The 21,551-nt window shown below is 44.3% G+C and overlaps 1 protein-coding gene and 1 long non-coding RNA gene across 2 annotated transcripts in view; one reads left to right on the top strand and one right to left on the bottom strand.

Annotated features, from left to right (window-relative positions):
- The window catches only part of ACAD10 (acyl-CoA dehydrogenase family member 10), a 40,415-nt gene that overhangs the window by 6,602 nt on the left and 12,262 nt on the right, over window positions 1–21,551 (top strand). The window contains exons 4-11 of the mRNA XM_036277321.1: window positions 4,278–4,436; window positions 5,130–5,289; window positions 6,849–6,990; window positions 10,812–10,880; window positions 12,582–12,763; window positions 17,088–17,238; window positions 18,268–18,413; window positions 19,503–19,676. Coding sequence (XP_036133214.1) covers window positions 4,278–4,436; window positions 5,130–5,289; window positions 6,849–6,990; window positions 10,812–10,880; window positions 12,582–12,763; window positions 17,088–17,238; window positions 18,268–18,413; window positions 19,503–19,676 — 1,183 coding nt within the window. The remainder of the gene's footprint in view (window positions 1–4,277; window positions 4,437–5,129; window positions 5,290–6,848; window positions 6,991–10,811; window positions 10,881–12,581; window positions 12,764–17,087; window positions 17,239–18,267; window positions 18,414–19,502; window positions 19,677–21,551) is intronic.
- Window positions 1,456–14,919, bottom strand: LOC118640422. Its single transcript, XR_004961352.1, has 3 exons — window positions 14,831–14,919; window positions 8,089–8,144; window positions 1,456–1,591 (listed from the first exon to the last, which is right to left on the bottom strand). It is a non-coding gene; the product is annotated as an uncharacterized LOC118640422 (long non-coding RNA).

Below are 21,551 nucleotides of genomic sequence, written 5' to 3'. Positions count from 1 at the left end.
CGATGTGTTCCTTTCACATCGATGTTTCTCTCTCTCTCTCTATTCCTCTCTCTCCCTCCCACTCTATCTGTACAAAAAATGGGAAAATGTCCTCGGGTGAGGATAAAAAAATAAATAAATAAAGAATCAAAAAAAAAAAAAAAAAGAATGGCATATGGCTAGTGACCACTGTAATCGACAGTGCATCAAAGTACCCTGAGCATATACTGAGTCAAGATTTGGTCTTCTGTACCAGGAGGCTACATCTATGGAGGATTCCCCACTTCCCTAAGAGAAAACAGATCATTATCCTGGGGTAGATATAAATTATTATTATTTTTAATTGATTTTAGAGAGAAAGGGAGAGGGAGAGAGAGACAGAAACATCGATGAGAGAGAACATCGACTGGCCGCCTCCTGCATGCCCCCACTAGGGATCGGGCCCTGGGTATGTGCCCTGACCAGGAATCGAACCAGCGACCTCTTGGTGCATGGGTCAATGCTCAACCACTGAGCCACATCGGCTGAGCTAGATTTAAATTATTGATAGATGACTTATTTAAACTTCATTCAGTCAGAAAACAGATTCTTATTGAACAATTACTATGTGCTAGGCACTGGCTAGGCATGAAAGGCTACTGTGTTCAGTGTTACAAACACAATCCCCGCCCTCTGGAAGACGCACTTACCGTATTTCAAGTACTCAGTTTCCACATGTGGCTACTGGCTACTCTATTGGAGATATAGCACTTCCATCATTGTAGAAAGTTCTAGTGGATAGTGCTATTTTAGAATGTAAAATTTAGTAGAATTGGCAAGGCAGAAATTCAGAACAGTGTTGGATATTAACCTCCCAATCTAATGCTGCTTCTACCTTCTACCTCCTTCCTTCTGCTTGTAAGAAGCCTGGCAAAGAGAAAGTCCTGTCCCCTCTGGACACTTTGCCAGGCTCCTTAGCTGCTTTCTTTTTAGAAAATAATTTTTTTAATTTTTATTTTAGAGGAAGGGAAAGGGAGAGGGGGAAACACCGATGAGTGAGAAACCATCGACCAACTGCTTCCTGTACATCCCTACCGTGCACACCCCCTACTGGGAATCCAGCCTGGAACCCAGGCATGTGTCCCGACCAGGTCCCGAACCAGCAACCTCTCAGTGCATGGGACAATGCTCAACCAACAGAGCCACACTGACCAGGGCTCCTTACCTACATTTTATTTATTTTTTGCATTTATCTTTAGATAGAGTGGGAGGGAGAGAGAGAGAGGAAGAGAGAGAGAGAAACATCGATGTGAGAGAGACACACCGAGTGGTTGCCACACCCACACAACCCCAGCTGGGGCTAGGGATAAACTGCAACCGAGGTACATGCCCTCAGTGGGAATCGAACCTGGGCCTCTGTGGTCTGCGGGCCGATGCTCTAACCACTGAGCAAAACCGGCCAGGGCTCCTTACTTGCTTTGATTGTTGGTTTCTCCACTTGGCTAGTCCACAGTGCTGCCCTCCTCCAAGCTCCATCCACTCCAAGTGCTCAGGGACCTCGGCCAAAATCCAGTCCTGTCTCTGTAGCTTTCGAGCCCTGTAGCCTTGCTTCCCTGAACCTCAGTTTCCTCACCTGTAACACAGGAATAGCAATGTGTTTGCTGTAGGGTAGCTGTGCAGATCCCAGAAGATAATGCATGCCAAGTACTCTGCACAGTGCCGGGCACATTGGTGAATATTCGATACAGATATTCCTTCCTTCAAGTGTGGCTACAGGGGTGATACCTTCATCTAGACAACTTATGTTGGCCAGGCTCACGCCGAGCTCTTTCACTAGAAGCTATGGTTTAAAAGATCTGTGAGCTTCTTTAAAGTAATGGACTTGCCCTGGCCGGTTTGGCTCAGCAGTTAGAGCGTCGGCCTGTGGTCCTGAGAGACCCGGGTTCGGTTCCCGCTGGGGACGTGTGCCTCGGTTGCAGTTTGTCCCCGGCCCTGGTTGGTTGTGCGGGTGGCAGTCACTCGATGTGTTCCTTTCGCATCGATGTTTCTCTCTCTCTCTCTGTTCCTCTCTCTCCCTCCCACTCTAACTGAACAAAAAATGGAAAAATGTCCTCGGGTGAGGATAAAAAAAAAATAAAATAAAATAATGAACTTGGCCTGGCTGGTGTGGCTCAGTGGATTGAGCTTAGTCCCATCGACTGAGAGGTCCCGGTTCGATTCCTGGTCAGGGCACATGCCCAAGTTTTGGGTTCTATCCTTAGTAGGGGGTGTGCAGGAAACAGCCAGTCCATGTTTCTTTCTCTCTCTCTCTTTCTCTCTCTCTCTCTCTCTCTCTCTCTCTCTCCTTCTAAAAAATCAATTAAAAATATTTAAAAAACAACAACAAAATAATAGATTCGTTCATTCAGACTTCACAGGCTTTCCGGCATATGCTTTCCAGCAGCTTCTCTGACAGTTTTCATATTGTAGGTCTGCAGGAGACCTGGAGTTTTGAAAATCCATTTCCTCAAGAGCAAGGGTTTAGGTGTTTGTTCTCTAAAGCTATAAGGCAGACATTTTTTTCTGATGGAAGTAAAATAAAGATAGTGCAGCTACTCCTACGATCTCTGTCAACCCTGGAGGCCGTTCCTGATCTTTTCAACCAACATTGTAGGAAACTGTCCCTGCTGACATGGACATGGCTTTTTTTTTCTTGTTTTAATCCTTACCCGAGGAAACTTTTTCAAATATCTTCAGACAGAGTGGGATGGGGGAGGGAGAGAAACGTCCAGTCGAGAAAACACATTGACTGGCTGCTTCCCGCATGACCTCGACCAGGGCCAGGGATGAACCGCAACTGAGGTACGTGCCCTTGGCCAGAATTGAACCAGCGACTCATTGGTCCGCGGGCCGACACTCTAACCGCTGAGCCAAACCGGCCAGGGCTGTATGTGGGTTTTTAAAAAAAATTTATTGTAACACAACACGTTACCTAAAATTCACTGTCTTAACTGTTTTTAAGTGTACAGTTCAGTATCGTTAAGTGTATTCACATTGTTGTGAAAGATCTCCGGAGCTTTTTCATCTTGCAAAGTAGAACAGAAAGAGAAGGGCAAGGATGTTATTAAACTTAAATCTTAAGAATTTTTTTACTTCCCCAAAACATAACCCTGATGAGAAGAAATGTCTGCTTGTCAGAACTTGGCCGCATTCCCTGGGATCTCTGCCCTCCCCCATCTCTTGTGTCCGCCAGTGTCACTGTGTGGCTTCCCTGCAGTGTGATATATTGATTGGTGTCTGAAACCCCCGGCTTTTTTGCTACCTGCTACTGACATTTTCTTTAGAAGGAGCTTCTTTGTCTTCTTTTAGCTCATTCGGGTCCTTAGAAGACCAGGAAGCGTAAGTAGAGAGGTCCTGTTTACTCAGGACATTTATTTACCAGAAGGGGCAGTTCTTGCCCAAGGGGACCTCAGGTTTGTTTGCCCTTGGTCTTGGAGAGCATGGGTCATTCCAGGAGCGAGTCAGGGATCTAGTTCTATTCATCGGGCAGACCAGAGGCTATCGGTTATAGGCTTCTGTGGCCATCTGAGGCCCACTTTATATGAGATTAAGTCCTGGGGCCAGTGCAAGAGGGACTTCTGGGGGGTGCTGGGTCAGAGATAGCTTGACACCGAGACAGCTTTTTCAGGGTTTTTCTGGAAGCCCCCTGGTTCCAGATCAGAGAGACAGTGGAAGCAAAGTCTGTCAGGATACAGGAGGCTCTTCACAAGACATGAAATGTCTTTGGATGGTCTCTTTGGTGTCAGCCCTCCTGTAGGATTTATTCGTATAAACTGAGTTGGCTAATTTTTAACTTCTGAAATATAGATATTAAAGTTGTGTTCCTTTTACAACAGTAAACAGTGCCTTCTTTCGGAAAAAAATGGTGAAATACTTTTCCTAAAACTGCAGTGTACAGCTTTTTTTTTCTGCTTAGTGTAGGCACAATATCTAACCTTAGCAAAATGCTTTGTCATTTTGGAACTCATTCAAGTTTCATTAAGTTTCACAACAACCATTAAGACAGATAAGATGGCTGTTAGTATTCCCACTTGACTGGTGATGAAACAGGCCCGTCGGGCTTCGCTGTGTGCACAAGGTCACTGGATCTGAACAAGCACTTCGCTTTTCTGAGTTTGCCCCCAGGTTTGAATCATGTTCAAATCACTCAACTTAAAAAAGCAACATCATTTTCTACCATAATACTCTTAAGTTACCTGTTATAACAAACCTCAACTATCTTCTTCCTGCTCTCTTACAAAAACACGCGTGTGCAGCTCTCATTCCCGTCCCTCCCTCAGGTCGTGGAGTCCTGTCTAGAAGGTGTCTGTAAGCCAGACCCCAGGATATACAAGCTGTGCTTGGAGCGGCTCGGCCTGCAGCCTTCTGAGTCCGTCTTCCTCGATGATCTTGGACAGAACCTCAAAGCAGCGGCCAGCCTTGGTATTCGCACCATTAAGGTAACGGTCACTGTCCTGGGAACCCCACTGAGCTCCAGGCACTGGTGGAAGCATTTCTGTGCAGTCCTCTTACATTCATAGTTGTAGCTGCCTTTAGTGGTTCTCCCCGTGTTGCTGTAGTCTTTTTATTTTTTAATTATGGAATCTGTGTGACTAGCTGCTTGTATTTTTAATGGGAAGGAAGACAGACACGTACTAGGAAGGCAGTTTGAGAAGAGTTACACAAGGAGGTGAATGGCAGGCTCCAGACGTTTGGGATGGCAGTCGGGCTGTCCGAGTGACGCTCTTCTGGGTGGAGCCAGAAGCTTCCAGCCACACGGACCATCTAGGTCTCAGCCGTGAAGCACGAGAGGCCACTTGAGAGGGTTCTTGGTCCACTTTCCACACATGAGTTTTCCTTTGAAAGCGGACGGGCACACAGGGACAGGGTGGATGCTGTAGCACAACATTCTTCCCTCCTGTCACGAGGGAGTGTTGTGGACTCTCCACTGGAACGCTCCCCAGCAGACAGAGTTTAATGTGTTTAGGAGTTAAATGGGAAGAGGAAACTCATTCTGTGGCTTCCTCATTAGTTGAATATCCTGACTTCTAAGTCCTTGCTCAGAGAACTGAGTTCTTGGATATTTCCTTCCAAGCATGAGAAGAGAGGTCAGGGCTGACTGGTGGCCTGTTCAGTATTTTCTCCGAAACCAGGTTGATGACCCAGAGGCTGCAGTAAAGGAATTAGAAACTCTTTTGGGGTTCACCTTGAGAAGGGTCGTTCCAGACACTCGCCCTGTAGGAAAGACAATGGAAATTCCACACGATGCCTTGAAGAAGTACCTCAAAGGCCTACTGGGGACCCCGACCACAGGTATGGAAGTGTTTGTGCTTTGGTAACTGTTTCCGAGGTGAGGCGTTCAGTCTGGTTCTCAGTGTCAAGCCCCAGTGGAATGTACCAGAGACAGAGAGGCCGTGTGGTGAGGAAACAGCCATTGAGCCCGGTGGGTCGAGTGCTGCTTTCAGTTTGCTTGGGGAGAGGCATCCCCTCCTTTTCTGTGGATCCCCGCAAGTCTGCTGCCGCTCTTCCACGGACATCGTGATATGGCAGCAACTTGCCTGCAGTCAGCTGTCAAGAGGAGCCTGGGCATTGTGTGTGCCCAAGGGCGCTTGAATGTTTCTCATTTTTTTGAGATGACAGCCTGTTTATAAAGGACACTTAAAAGTTGCAAAATATGCCCTGGCCGGTTTGGCTCAGCGGTTAGAGCGTCAGCCTGCGGTCCTGAGAGACCCGGGTTCAGTTCCCGCTAAGGGTGCGTACCTCAGTTGCAGTTTGTCCCCAGCCCTGGTCGGTTGTGCGGGTGGCAGCCACTCGATGTGTTCCTTTCACGTCGATGTTTCTCTCTCTCTGTTCATCTCTCTCCCTCCCACTCTACCTGAACAAAAAATGGAAAAATGTCCTCGGGTGAGGATTAAAAAAAAAAAAAAAAAAAAAAAAAGTTGCAAAATATAAATGTGACAAGTTGTCTCCATCCCTTCAAAGGTCCACCCTTCTTCACATTCCACCCTCAGAAAATCAGGTGCCTCGTGAGCTTTTGAAGAAATTTCTACCTGGTGATAAAGTTTCGCCTCACCCACTTGGTCCTTGAAAAAGGCTTTTTGTGTGGAGCTTCATGTTATGATGTGTTCCCGTGATTGACTGGCGTATTCTTAGCCACTACAGAGCTGAGGGGCCCTCTCTCCCCTCGAAGGCCTGCCCTGCTTAGCTTCTGAGATGAGATCGGCATGTTCAGGGTGGTGTGGCTGCAGACTGAGGGGCCCTTTCCAGCCAAGCCAAACAACTCAGGCCTACTCCCGTTTCCTGCTCTTCTTCTGATCAAGTGAAATTAACCTGTGTCCAGAGTTCAGTGTTATTATGAAGCTGAGGGCTAATTAGGATGTTTCTGTAAGGGAGACAAAGAGTTCAGCGCACTGTGGTGGGAAATCGCATCTCGTGAAAGCAGCTTTGGCTCTGGCTGTGGCCTCTTCGTGGCTCCTTTCGGCTGTCTCACCAGTGGCAGGCGTGGTTTGGCTGAGTGTGGGCTGAGGGACGCACAAGGGCACCTTTCATCCTCAGGCTTCAAGCGTTCCATTTAGGAAGATGGGTTGCCATGACTGTGCTGTGGTTGATAAACAGAACTGAAAAGCTTTTCTTCATGGGGCAGGAGTTGGCAAGCAGGACAAAATTGGACACCGTGCAAAGTGAGAATGTTATTGCGGTGTAAATCCAGTGGCCTTGCCACACTGTAGTGGCTTGTGATTCTGGACCCAAGCTACTAGGGCACGACGCCATTCCTTCAGTGCATCCCAGTGCTGAACTCATTAGAAAGAAAGAATCTTTCCAGGTCTGCCCTTCGGAGCTGGTTTGAGTTTTCTTTGTTTTCAAACTTGCAGGCCCATTGGAACTCCTTCAGTTTGATCATGGACAGTCAAATCCAACTTACTACATCAGGCTGGCTGACCATCAGCTGGTTCTGAGGAAGAAACCCCCAGGGACACTCCTTCCCACTGCCCATGCTGTAGAGAGGGAATTCAGGTAAATTCTCAGGTCCAGGCGCACTCACCCACTCAGCCTCTGCAGCTCAGCCCCTGAGCTGACAAGTCAGCACTCCATCAAGGGCCTGGAGACATTTAAAACTACAAGTGCCCGGCTGGTGTGGCTCAGTGATTGAGCATCGACCATGGACCAAGAGGTCGCTGGTTCGATTTCCAGTCAGGGCACAAGCCCAGATTGTGGGCCTGATCCCCAGTAAGGGGCATGCAGGAAGCAGCCAATCAGTGTTCTCTCTCTCTCTTCCTTTCCCTTCTACTCTCTCTAAAATCAATAAAGAAAAAAAAATTTTTTTTAAACTACAAGTATGACTCTTTCAAGTAAGAACAGTAACCTAATTTTATTTTGTAAGTTTATTTCCTTTTCTATACCTTAACCTATAGGAGACTAGACTTTTTTGGAACTTCTAGATGAAAAAAGGCATTATTAAGAAACTCTTTAGTCTTTTTTTTTTTTTTTGGTATGTGCCCCTAGCAGGAACCAAACCTGAGACTCTGGTCTGCAGGCCGACGCTCCAACCGCTGAGCCAAACTGACCAGGGCAAGAAACTCTTTAGTCTTAAAGCTTCTAAGCCCTTTAGTCTTAAAATCAATATATTAATGAGGGTACAGCCCAACAAGCATGGTCATGAGTTGATAGTTGTTAGAACTGGGTGATGGGTACATGGGTTTTTTTGTTTTTGTTTTCATGTTTTTATTGATTTTTTTAGAGAGAGAGGAAGGGAGAGAGAAACATCGATGTGAGAGAGAAACATCAATTGGCTGCCTCCTGCACGCCCCCTACTGGGGATCCAGCCCACAACCCCTGCATGTGCCCTGACCTCTCAGTCCATGGGACTATGCTCAATCCACTGAGCCACACTGGCCAGGCCATGGAGTTTTTTATACGAATCTCTCTACTTGTACATATTTGAAAAATCTCCATAATAAAATGTTTAAAAGAATAAATGTATTATAACTCATCCCAAATAAAAGAGCTTGCTTTGCAAACGGAAATTTTAACGTAGTAGGTTTAAACAAAACTAGCTCTAAATCTCAGAGAATGAGGACTAAAGCAATGAATGGGCTCCAGGGTGGGGCTTACCCTACTGGAAGACTTTCTCCTCCTCTTCCTTCTCTTCCTTCCAGTCTCTTACTGCTCTGCAGAAGGAACGTCGTAGAGAGTAGTGAAGACAATGTGATTTTGGCTCCTGGCCCCTTCTCATTCTTTCTGTTTGCTGTCTCTCCTCTAGACTTTTTGGTTCCTAAAGTTTGACTTCTCCAAGTGTTGCGGGGACAACAACTGACAAGCCTCGAGGGTACATGAGAGGAGAAAACCTATAGCTATTTCTGAGCATCTGTGTATGTGTCACGTGATAGCAGTGTGTGTTTATAGAAGAGAGACCCGACAATGTAAAACCACCCCTCTGTCTGCTGCATCCAGCTTGTGCCTCTAACCATTCCCAGAGGCCTGAGGAATTCTGGAGTGCTAGAGTGACATTCCAGAAATCCTGGAATGCACAGAATTTCCATTTTTGTAAAGGAATAAAATGTGCATTTGAAAATGAAACCTAATATGGTATCTGTTTATAAAATGCCAAATGTAGACTTGAACAGTATAAACCTAATAATTCCAATTAGGTAATCTCTCTTTAAAAAATTCTAAATAGGGAAAAAAGCTGTATGCATGAATATGCTCACTATAGTGTTGTTTATAATTTTAAAAAATTGGAAAGACTAAAGTTACAGTAATTGCGAAATGATTACTGGTAGATCATTGGTAGATCTACTTGTGGCAACAACAACAATAGTAGTAATAGCTAACATATACTGAGTGTTTACTGTGTGCCAGGCACTATAATCAGTGCTTTGAATTATTAACTCAAAGCATTCTCACAACAACTCCATATGTTACTATTATCCCCATTTATAGTAAGGAGGCTTAAAGAGGTATATGAGTAATGGAGTTTGGCTTCACACCCATGGGCATTGGGAGTCCATAGCCCAGCTTTAATGATTCTGCTGTTGTAACCAACAGAAGTATGCCTATCACAACATAAGCTGTGTATGGTAAAATTTTAATGTAATAAAAACAGATACAAACCATATATAGTATTATCTTAACTATTTTTTTTAAGACTTATGCATTGAAACAAAAAATATTGGAAAGGAACATACCACAGTGTTTACCCTGGTCATGGTTGGGTAATATGTTAGTGGTAGTCTTTAGCTGCAAATGACAGAAACCCTCCCAGCCTGACTTAAGCACACACACACACAAAAAAGTAGGGGAAGTGGTAGTATTTATTGGCATCATAATGTAAATCTTGTAGGCCAGGCTAGGTCCAGGGGATCAAATAATGTTGCCAAGACCCATTCATTGTCTCTGTTCATCTCTCAACTTTCTTTCCCAGATAACCCCAGTGATCTTTCCAGCATACCTCCTTAGATTGAGTCATTGGCCCAGTAAGGGTCACAGGTTTGTCCCTGAACCAATCTCTGCGGTAAGGAGGCTGCAGCATTCAGATGGGCCATATCTGGGTTTTATGCCCATTCCTGGAACCAGGGACTGGGTCAGTCCCACCCAAACCATGTGGACCTACAGTGGGGGAGAGCTGTTCCCCAAAGGAAAGTCTGGGTATTATTACAGAATTACGACGTGGGGAAAGGAAACCAGGCAGGCAAAAGACGGAGCCAGTTACTGATGATAAGACTATTTTCCTGTTTAAAAATTTAACAAATTTCTTCCTTACATGTTTCAGGTAATTTACTAATTAAAGCCATCGGGGCCTGGAGTTTTCTTTAGGAAAAGGTTTTTGACCATGAATTCAATTTAGTAAATATTGGGTTATGCCGCAGGCCGACACTCTAACCGCTGAGCCAAACCGGCCAGGGCTAAAATCTTTTTCTTTTAATATAAATATTTAAGTTATATATTACTCTCTACATGCATCTGCATACCACAAAATTTTACATGTTGTATTTTTTTTATTATTAGAGGTTTTAAATATTTTCTAATTTCCCTGTGATTCTTCTTTGGCTCAAGACTTATATGGAAGTGTGTTATTTAACTTCCAAATACTTGGGCTATTTTCCTGATTATTAATGTAGCTATACCAGCTTTCTTATGCTTACCAGTTGAGTGGTACTTTGCTTTCCATATGTTGATTTTTTCCTACTTATCTTTTTTTCTATCTATGTTTTAATCTTTAAAGTGTCTTTTGTAGACAGTATATAGTTAGAGCTTACTTTTCTATCCAATGTGACAATTTCTGTCTTTTAATTGGAATGTTTAGTCTATTCAACCTAATGTAATTATTGACTGTTTGATGTGGGCCTATAATTTCACTATTTCTGTTTTGTTTGTTTCATCTGTTTAATGTTCTTCTTGGCTACTTTTGGGTCAGTTGAATATTTTTTAGAGTTACATTTTAATTTCTGCATGTACTAATTTTTACATCAGAAAAATAATTGTAAGACAGTCTCATCAGCTGTGGCTGGTTTTGCTCAGTGGTTAGAGCATCAGCCCGAGGACTGAAGGGTCTTGGATTCGATTCCTGGTCAAGGCCCTGTACCTGTGTTGCGGGTTCGATCCCCAACCCTGGTCAGGGTCTTGTGGGAGGCAACCAATCGATGTGTTTCTCTCACATTGATCTCTCTCTCTCTCTTCCCCCCCCCCCTCCCTTTCTTCCCCTCTCTCTCTCTCCCTCCCTCCTTTCCACTTTATCTAAAAATCAATGGAAAAATATCCTTGGATGAGGATTAACAAAAAAAAAAAGTTGCATCAGTTCAGCCAGCAGTGATGCTCATTTTCCTTTGTTCTGGCAGGATCATGAAAGCCCTTGCAGGTGCTGGAATACCTGTCCCCAAAGTTCTTGACCTCTGTGAAGATTCGAGGTAATGTTCAGATTTATTTTTTCCATTTATATTCAAGCTACAGAAGAGCAGAGCCGGCGCACTAACTCAGATTCCAGTTCGTTACAGTAAAGACAGAAAAATTTGGTAGGAGAGAAAAGAGACTTTATAGTAACTGCCCCAGAAGTTCACAGATCTCTAAGTTATTCTGAAAGATAAAGAAATGCCTGCTTTGCCCGGCCAGTGTGGCTCAGTGGTTGAACATTGACCCATGCACCAAGATGTCACCAGTTTGATTCCCGGTCAGGGCACATGCCCAGGTTGTGGGCCCGATCCCCAGTGGGGGGCATGCAGGAGGCGGCCAGTCGATGTTCTCTCTCATCGATGTTTCCATCTCTCTCTCCCTTCCTCTCCCTTCTTCTCTCTCTAAAAATCAGTAACGAAAAAAATTTTAAAAAAAAAGAAATGCCTGCTTTTGTGAGAGTTGGTAGAAAAAAATCTTTTTTTAAACAGTCTAAAAATATGTATCCATGTAGTTTATGGTGTTTGCTTTTAATTACTTATTGTAGTCTTTCTAAATTTTTTAAGCTGCTTTGTAATATATTTTTTGAATCTGTCCCTTTTTTCTAACTTTATAATTATGAGAATTGTGAAACGTAGAGTTGAAAGAAGAAATAGTATATAAAAAAAGAAATAATAGTATAACGAGCACTCATTTACACTTCATCTGGATTAAAACATAGTTAACATTTTGCCACATTTCCTTTCTATATATGTATGTGTGTATATGTGTATATATAGATGTATATGTGGATATTACATATAAATAGTAATAATTATATTACAAAGTATTTTATATACTAGAACAATATTACATGGAATTATGTAATAGATAAGTATATTTTAAGTGTGTGTGTGTGTATGTGTGTGTATATAATTTTTAGCTGAACCTTTGAAGTAAGTTGCAGTAAGTTACATCTCATAAGAGTGAAGACATTTTCTTTCATAACCATAGCAACATTATTACAATTAAGATAATTAAGTAAAATTTAATAATATAACTTAATATCTAGCTCATAGTAAAGTCAGGATAACATTATAATGGTAGAAGTTTCAAAACAACTTCTTAGAGTAATAAACTGATTTCTAAAAATGACTAAAAGATGACATTTCAGTGTGTCACCTTAATTCTATAGGGTGGTATATGTGCCATTGGTACCATTGGATAATAAGAATAATAATGAGAAGGGATATTTATTGAACCTTCATTGGAACCAGACACATATGCCAGGCACTCCATATATATTTGCTCTTTTAATTCTTAAAACTACCCTCTGAAGTTTTACAGATTTGAAAACAAAACCCAGAGAGGTTTAGTAAATCTCTCATGACCACACTGCTAGGAAGGGGTGAGATTCTGTATGACTCCCAAGCCCCTCCAAACATGCTGCTCTCCTGGGTAATCAGCCGTAGAGCCATCCCAGTGGCTTCCACCTGTGGACCAAAGAGAAGAGGAGAGAGGCATGCTGGCCAAGAAGTGTGGACAGGTGGTGTGTGTGGATGGGCTTGGGAGGGAGCACTTCTAACCCCCTAAACTCATGTGAAAGGAAAAAGGAAAGGTCCGGGGCTCTGGTCCCAACCCTTCCCAGCACACAGCGTACACACGGGATAGAAAGAGCCGTGCCGTGGCCAACAGCCCGCCACGTTGTGAACCACTGAAACACCCTGTCTGCTTCCCTCCAGGGTCATTGGCACGCCCTTCTACCTGATGGAGTACTGCCCAGGCCTCATCTACAAAGACTCCTCTCTGCCAGGCTTGGAGCCCAGCCAGAGGCGGGCCATATATGCCGCCATGAACAGAGTCTTGTGCAAACTTCACAGTGTGGACTTCAAGGCTGCGGGCCTAGAAGACTACGGGAAACATGGTGAGCATGAGGCTGCCTGTCTTTCGTGCTGAATGTTTCCTCTCTGTTGCCTCTGCTTTTGGGATTTGTGTGGTGTCAGGGTGTTAATGCACCCAGCGGTTGCTAAATGTGAGGTGAGCTTATTAGCTTCCTACTTGGAAATCCACTTTCATTTCAGTGGAGGTGTTGCTTACCTAGACATTTTGTCCTGGGATAAATCCCTTCACAGACTATAGAATCTCTCTTCCCTGCAATTTTTATCTCACTAGATCATTCAAATCTGTCTTTTTTTTCTGATACTGGCCAAGGGTATTTAAGATCCGTTCTTCTCTGTTTTTTCTCCTTACCCTTAAATATTCCCTTCAACAGGGATAGGTTTTTTTTAAATGCCATCATGCCAAGGTGTGTTGTTTGTATAGTTTGTTTCTGCTTTTTTAAAAAAAATGTCTGACTTCCAGTTGCTCCTCAATCTTGCCAGCATTTGGTATTGTCAGGTTTGTTTGTTTGTTTTTAATTCTCACCGAGGATAAATTTCATTGATCTTTAGATACAGTGGGAAGGAGGGGGAGAGAGAGAGAAACATCCATGTGAGAAAGACACATGGATTGGTTGCCTCCCGCATGACCCCAACCAAAGCCGGGAATTGAACCTGCAACTGAGGTATGTGCCCTTGACCAGGAATCGAACCCTCGACTCTTTGGTCCACAGGCTGACGCTCTAACCCCTGAGCCAAACCGGTCAGGGAAGTTTGTTTTTTAATTCAGGTGTATTGAAATACAGCATTCTATGAATCTTGACAAATGCAGTTTTATAACCACCACCAGAATTGTCTCCATGTTTTTGCATGCAGAAACTTCAGCATGAGCCAAACAATCTCACTTTTTCTGTCCTGCAAAGTTCAAGAGTCTCTGCCTCTTGACCAGTATGGATTCCTGGCCAAAGTCAAAAGAATCTCTCAGCTAAGCTATATTTTCTTTTTTCTCTGCCTTTAACCAAAACATGCCTGTGTTCTGTAGGACCATATCAAAGGCTGCCATGTGTGTCCAAAGTACATCAACTTCCTAACACATTTCTGCCAAGTTATCTAAAATTCCACTACTCCACAGGCACACGATCTGAGTTCCCAAACCAAGTTTGAGGTACTTTGCTACAACAGAGCAGGCTTGCCAAATTCCCAGTCCAAACTGAGGGGTCCTCACTACCCTTCCCCTTCCAAGTACAGCCAGAGCCATGTCATCCCGCATATTTTAACCTATTGACCAGACATACACACTCAGTGGGGGTTCCCCTCCATCTTGGTGGCCTCACTGCGAAATACTTATATTAAAAATGTATTCATAGTTCATCTGAAATTCAATTTCAAGTGGACATCCTACATTTTATCTGGCAGCCCTAGTCACCAGTACAAGCGCCAACAGGCAAAGACAGGCACCTATATTGATCCACTGTTTCAGATGGAAAGGGCATTGGAGCAGAAGTTAGATGTTAATTTGTTGAGTGACCTTAGACAAGTCACATCACTTTGGCACAGATTTCGCAATAGTACAGGTTTGGTTAAAAAAATAAAAAGCCCTCAGCTGCCTCCCTTACAGGGCTGATGTGAAAAGCAAGTTAGGTGGCAGCTGTCCCAGTGCTTTGAAGATAAAGCCTCAGGCAGGTGAAATACGGGGCAAGTGACATCCCATCAGAGAGCTGAGTAAATCCTGTGCCTTTTGTTTCTAAAGTGGACTAGTTTGGCTCTTGCCACTGACATGTTAGCATGTAGAGACAAAGCAGAAAACTGATTGATGTCATGTGACCCAGGGCCAGCCTCCTGGGCCACTGGCTGTGTTTTGAGCCTGAGAGCATAAAGCAGGTTTATCATATTTCTGATTCACTGCAGCTGCAGGGGTATCAGATCTTCCTTCTCAAGAATCCTGCAATTTCTTAAGTTATGTCAGAAACCCAGCCACTGGGCAGGGCACTGGCTCTGTATATACACACACTACCATTTGTGTAAAAGAGGGTGTGTTTAAATAAATGAAAATGTTTGTGTAAGTGAAGAATATCTCTAGAACCATACCTAGGAAAATGGTCACTGGGGGTTACCTTTGGGGAAAGAATTGAGCGGCTGGGCAGGGGGACAGGAGAAAGACTTCACTGCATTCCCTTTGTCACTTTTAACTTCGAGCCTGGCGAATGTGATCTGTTCAAGAGAAAACATTTACATTTGTAAAAAATAAAATTAAAAAAGAAAGATACACAATCGTGATTTCTAATCAAAAGAACTCTTGCCCTGGCCGGTTTGGCTCAGCGGTTAGAGCGTCAGCCTGCGGTCCCGAGAGACCCGGGTTCGGTTCCCGCTAAGGGCACGTACCTCGGTTGCAGTTTGTCCCCGGCCCTGGTTGGTCGTGCGGGTGGCAGCCACTCGATGTGTCCCTTCACGTCGATGTTTCTCTCTCTCTTTCTTCCTCTCTCTCCCTCCCTCTCTATCTGAACAAAAAATGTCCTCGGGTGAGGATAAAAAATAAAAAAATTTAAGAACTCTTGACAAAGACCCTTTAGGTATGGTCTAATTATCACAAAGACCCTTCTTTTCTCACCCCAGAGGGACAGGCTGCTTCAGAAGTTCCAGGGCCTTGGCAGGAGGCCTGTTGAGGACCAGTGGCCAACAGAGCCCGAGACACAGGGACAGCTGCACCTGCCTCCCATGAAGGGAACGTGTGCAGCGCTGGGTTGGTGTGTGTGAGAATCCACACAGGAGAGTTTCTGGAGGGTTTCTTCCACAGAGGCTCAGCCCCTGTGGTTTTGTATTTGACTTACTATGATGATTTTCAAACTTACAGAAACATGAAATAGTACAATGAATAACTATATATGCCCACTACTAATTTTAACAATGGTTAACGTTTGCCATTTCACTTATCTGTCAATCTCTTTATATATGTGTGTATGTGTGCGCGCGTGTGTGTACATGTATATGATTAATGAAGTTGTAGAGACCCTGATACTTCATTCCTAAATATTCAATGTGCATTTCCTAAAAATAGGGACATTCTTCAGGACCATTATCACATCCAAGGTAATAAATATACCATCTCCCCAGAATACCTAAAACCCAGTCTATATTCAGATTTCCTCATTATCCCCCTTACATCCTTTTTCCAAACTGGATCTAATCAAGGAATCTAGCACAGTCCTTCCAACACCTGTTTGTTTTTTTTAATGAATTTTTTAAGAGACCAAGTCAGTTGTCTTACAGATTTGTCTCAATTATTTCCTTATGGTTTCATTTACTGCTCTCTTCTATTTCCTGTAATTCTGAAAACTGGAAGTTAGTTCTAACAGGTGGATTTGTTTCGGGTTAAATGCCTAGGGGTTTTGATCTTCACTGCTCCTGGCCCAGCTGGATCCTCTGAAGGGTAGGTGTCCGGATGCTCTGAATATGTGGTGGCCTCCACAGAAGAGGCTTGATCTCTCTGGGACCATTTATCTTTCAGATGAGGGGTGAGGGCTTGGCTTAGAGCCAGGGACCTGACATGTTTATTATTAGTTATAATAGCGATAATTAGTAATTATCAATTGACCATAACGATGACAATAACAATGCCCACCATTCACTGAGAATCCTTCTGGGCCAGGTCTGTATTTGGCACGTTGTATATCGGTGTCGTTTGGCCTTCACGGCAGTCTACAGACTTTCCTATCAGTACACTTATACAGAGGAAGCAAGGGAGGGAGACTCAGGTTAAATCAACTGAAGACCTTGTCAGTGAGCCCAGTTAACTCCAGAATTCCTTTCAGTGTCCAGTCCCAGATGTAACTTGCAAGTTCCTCAACTGTTGTATCTCTTGGGTTTTTTGGCAAACAACTGAATAGTAGTAGCCAATTCTGATGTAGTATTTACTACATACTAGGAGAAGCTTCAGGGACTTTGCATATTTTATCCTCCCAACAACTCTATGAGGACCATCTCATCCATGAGGATAAGCTGACGCACAGAGAGAGAACAACAGAAAGAGATCCAGGGAATCTGGCCCCGGCATCCATGCTCTTAGCCAACCACTATTGTTTAGCCAAAAAGGGATTTCCTAAAGGCTATTAGTAAGCTCATAGGACCTCTGAGAGGTCCAGGGAGCAGGCTTGGAGGCCACGTGGCTGGGAACAGTGCCCAGATCATACTGATACAGGCAAGACAAAGCAGCCAGTGGCTTTCACTGGGGCAGCCGGAGCGTCCTGTGGGATATCTCCCATCGTAGGAAGATGTGCTCCAGAGCATTACAGAGGGTTTCATGACCCTGGGTAATTTTGAAACCTTTGGAGGTTGTTGGAATGGCACACCATGCTCTCACCCTCTTTCCCTCAGGGGACTACATTCCACGCCAGGTGCAAACCTGGATCAAGCAGTATCGAGCCTCAGAAACCAGCACCATCCCGGCAATGGAGAGGCTCATCGAATGGCTACCGCTTCATCTTCCCAGGCAGCAGAAGCTCACAGTGGTGCACGGGGACTTCAGGTAGATGCAATGAGGGGCTAATACTTAGATGTGGAAAATGATGGGAAGGGCATCCTAAGGGGAAAGGAAGCAGCTGGTCTTGGCCCAGTTTACAGTTGTGAATTACTCCCTTTACAAAGGATGTCCCTGTGCAAGGCCTTTGAAGGCAGGGTTTCTCAGCCTCGGCTCCACAGACATTTGGGCTAGATAATGTGAAGCTGGGGGGCTGCCCTGTGCCACTGCAGGGACTGTCACCACGCTGAGGTCTGAAGGTGCAAGCCTACGACTGCATGACCGACTCCAAAACTGTGGCTGTAAACGACAGCAGGTTTTTCACTCACAGACCTGCAGTCTGGGGACAGGAGAGCTTGTTTCAACTGAGGTGGCTCTGAGGCTGGGGCTGTACCACCTGAAGGCTCATTCACATACCTGGCAGGGGCAGAGGACACGTGAACAGCTGGACTCCTCGGGTCTCTGTGGTCCCCGCGTGGTCTCTCCAGGACGGCAGCTTCTGGGTAGCGGGACTTCTTACCTGGAGGCGCAGGGCTCCAAGGTGTGTGCTCTGAGAGAGGGCCGGGCAGGAGCTGATCACCTGTTCTGACCTAGTCTCGGGCGTCATTCAGCATCGCTTCCACCTGCGTTATATTTGTTAGAAGCCAGTCGCCTCAAGAGGCAAAGAATTAGACTCTTCGTTTCATGGAAGGAATGTCAGAGAATTTACAGACCTGTTTTAAAACCGTCACAGGAAGGAGGAATTACCAGGACCCAGAGGTCTTAGCTGTGTAGAGAGGGATACCGACCAAAGCTGGGGCCCGTGAGAGAGGAATGCAGTCGGCCCCTTCCTGTCTCCTGCTGGGGGCCCATTGGCTGAGCCCAGCTGAGCCAGAGGGCAAGGAAGCTGGTGGATATGGCCACAGCCCCTGCAGCTCCGGCTCCAGGGGCACAGAGGGGCCACAGGAGCACACGGAAGATGCATACATAGCACAGAGTGCGCCCTTGGTGATCCGTTTTCTTAGTGCTGTCTCTCTGTTCCTTCTGTGGCTCATTCAGGCTGGACAACCTGCTGTTCCATCCAGAAAAGAACGAGGTGCTTGCTGTCCTTGACTGGGAACTTTCTACTTTAGGCGACCCCCTTGTAGATGTGGCCCACAGCTGCATGGCTCACTACCTGCCATCCAGTTTCCCCATACTGCCAGGTAGGAACTGCTGACGGGAGGGGGAGGGACAGCCTGCTCCATTCTCAAAGCTTTGGGGCGGACTCAGGGAAGTAGCTGTGATTGGGCTGGTGCAGAAACTGAGGCCCCGCTGGTTTGGGTGGAAAATGCATTTGGGCTACATTCCTGTCACATTGTGGGGAAGTGGGTGTAGGGAGTATATTAAGTGAGAAGGTTATGGGTATAGGCACCTCTTATGCTTCTGTACAACTAATTTCTAAAATTAAAAATGCAAGTTTATTTTAAAAATTTAAGAACCAACAGATAACAAAAAGAAAGCTGAAATCATCACTAGTCTCCGAGATAACCACTGCCAATCTTTTCATTCTTGTCACCTTTTTCTATGCGTATGCATACATTTGTTTAAATGAAAACATGACTATATGATTTCAAGACCTGCCTTTTTTCACTTACATACTTTGGACATGTCTCTGTGTCATTATTTGTTCTACAGCATCATTTTTAATGACAACATAGGATTTTATTATGTAGAACTAACTTAATCAACACATTTGGTTTGATTCCTAATTAAATATTTAATTTGTTTCCAATATATTTAATTTTTTAAATATATTACCCCCTGTCCTCACAAAAAAGGCAGTGAACATCTTTGTAGTAATATATTTACCTCTCTCTGTATGAGGTATGCTCCTAGCAGAAATTCCTAGGAATGGATTACGTTCTTCTAAACCATGAAGAATTTTTCATTTGTTGTAATTTTCTTTTTCATAATCTGATGGGACTGGTCTCTCAATACCGTCTTTATTAAATGACTCACGGAAAATAATATGCATCCATGCTGAACTGTAGTCCAGATGGAGGTGGAGGCCCCTCATTCCTTCTCTTGCTGCCATTTAGTCTGAAACTTTTAAGAGCCAATTTGGGAATAATAGTTTCGTGTCTGGATTCCAGCCATCTGAGGGAGGAAGAGCCCTTGAAATAATGAGCTAACCCTTTGAACTGGCTGTGAAGCTAACTTCCAAGGGAGGAAGTGATTTTCAGAATTTAAATACTTGTGGCCCCAGGGGAGCACGGGGTCACTGGCTGCCCGGGATGGCTGTGTCACTGCAGGTCTGAGTGGCTGTGATTTGACTCAGCTGGGCATCCCTGCTGCAGAGGAGTATTTCAGGACGTACTGTCTTCACATGGGGATCCCTCCCGCTGAGAACTGGAACTTCTACATGGCTTTCTCCTTTTTCGGAATGGCTGCAGTCCTGCAGGGAGTGTACAAGGGCTCACTCACAGGTACTGGGTGTCTTGGGAGAGCCAGCCTGAGGTCTGAATGGCTTCCCCCTGGGACCCTCCCGTGGCCCAGAGGCGTCAGAGGGATGGGTTTGGCCAGAATCTTTACGATTCCGTGAATTCAACCATTTGTCATTAAGTATATATCATATAGTTGTATTCTTTAAAATACTTAAACTTTAAAATAATGCACATACAAATTTTAAAGTGGCTCGGTGGTTGAGTGTCAACCCATGCACCAAGAGTTCGCGGGTTTGATTCCCTGTCAGGGCACATGCCTGGGTTGTGGGCTCGATCCCCGGTAGGGGGCATGCAGGAGGCAACCGATCAATGGTTCTCTCTCACATCAATGTTTCTATCTCTTTCTCCCTTTCCCTTCCTCTCTAAAAATCCATAAAAATATATTTAAATAAGTAAATAAATATTTTAGGTAGCAAGCAAAATAATCCATATCCTAAATTATTTATGAAGATAGAAAGGCAGATTAAAGTTTGCTTCCTATGTGGAAGAAAGGCAACTAGAAAGAAAGCAGACAGAATCTAGAAATAGTGACTAATCCAATAGCATTAAGTACAACCAAATTCCATTCCCACCCAAAGCAACCAGGATACTTTGGAGAAGTGGCTGATGTAGGTCTAGGGCAGAATATCTACAAGATGAACCTGGAACATCTTGTACCAGAAAGCAAGGAAGTTGTCAAAGACTATTGGGGTCATATCTAAAGGACTCAGGAGCCGACTTGAACAGGCTCCCACTTGCTAACGATAGGACACTTTGAGCACCAATAAGGATGACAGTTGAAATGGATTGAAACACAAGTATGGTTAAATCCATGAGTACAGAGTGATGCTAAAACAAAGAGATGATCTCATTGGTGACTTTGGAAGATGCCTAGAAAGCAAACCCATTATTTTGAAAATTGGTAAATAAAGGTGGGGGGGGGGGATTAAGCATTGATCCTGCCTTTCTTATACAAATTACACGTCAGGCTAACCTAATAATTGACAAGGGGAATGTTTCTCTAGAGAAGCACCACAGACAGGATGAGAGAATTAGCATATCCCCCATTTGCCACCCTGATATATTAATGGGTCTGGAAAATAAGCATCTGTGGTGCTGACATTAGCAAGAGAGAGAGGGCCAGACACACTGCCAGCCTCCTGCTGCTTCCCCAGAAGCCGAGCCTGGATCGGACCAAACCTCTAGTGCTCACAACCAACTCACAGCAAACAGTTCAGAGAAGCACAAGAAACAGCACCACAAGGCACAGCCACTCAGAGGCCAGATTCTGAGACACTTCACAGGGCAAACAATTCAGTTTCTTCAACAAATACATTTCAAGGGGAAAAAAGAAAGATGAAAAAGGAAGTTATAACTTGAAAAGAACTTAAAAGACATATCTACTGCCCAGGTGGTGTGGCTCAGTGGTTGAGCATCAACCCATTCTACAAAAGGTCGCCAGTTCGATTCCCGGTCAGGGCACATGCCCAGGTTGTGGGCCCGATCCCCAGTGGGGGTGTGCAGGAGGCAGCCATTTGATGTTCTCTCTCATCGATGTTTCTATCTCTCTCCCTCTCCCTTCCTCTCTCTCCCTAAAATCAATAAAGGGAAAACAAAAAACAAAAAAACATATCTACCAATTACAGAGCTTGGACCTTATTTAGGTCTCTGTTTGAAAAAGCAAATCATAAAAAAAATTTTTTTAGAAAACAGTCAATGAAATAAATAGTTGATGGTATTAAAGAGTCAGAGTTAAGTAACAGAGTTTTGTATGCGTGATAATGATATTGTGTATGTGTTTTTAAGTCTTTGCTTTCAGACATTAGTGAAATATTGATAGATGAAATGATCTGTACTTGAGATTTACTTGAGAACAAC

This window comes from Molossus molossus, unplaced genomic scaffold (genome assembly GCF_014108415.1).
Source record: "Molossus molossus isolate mMolMol1 unplaced genomic scaffold, mMolMol1.p scaffold_m16_p_22, whole genome shotgun sequence".
In the NCBI taxonomy this organism is placed as follows: Eukaryota; Metazoa; Chordata; class Mammalia; order Chiroptera; family Molossidae; genus Molossus; species Molossus molossus.
This window is presented reverse-complemented; position numbering and strand designations above follow the sequence as displayed.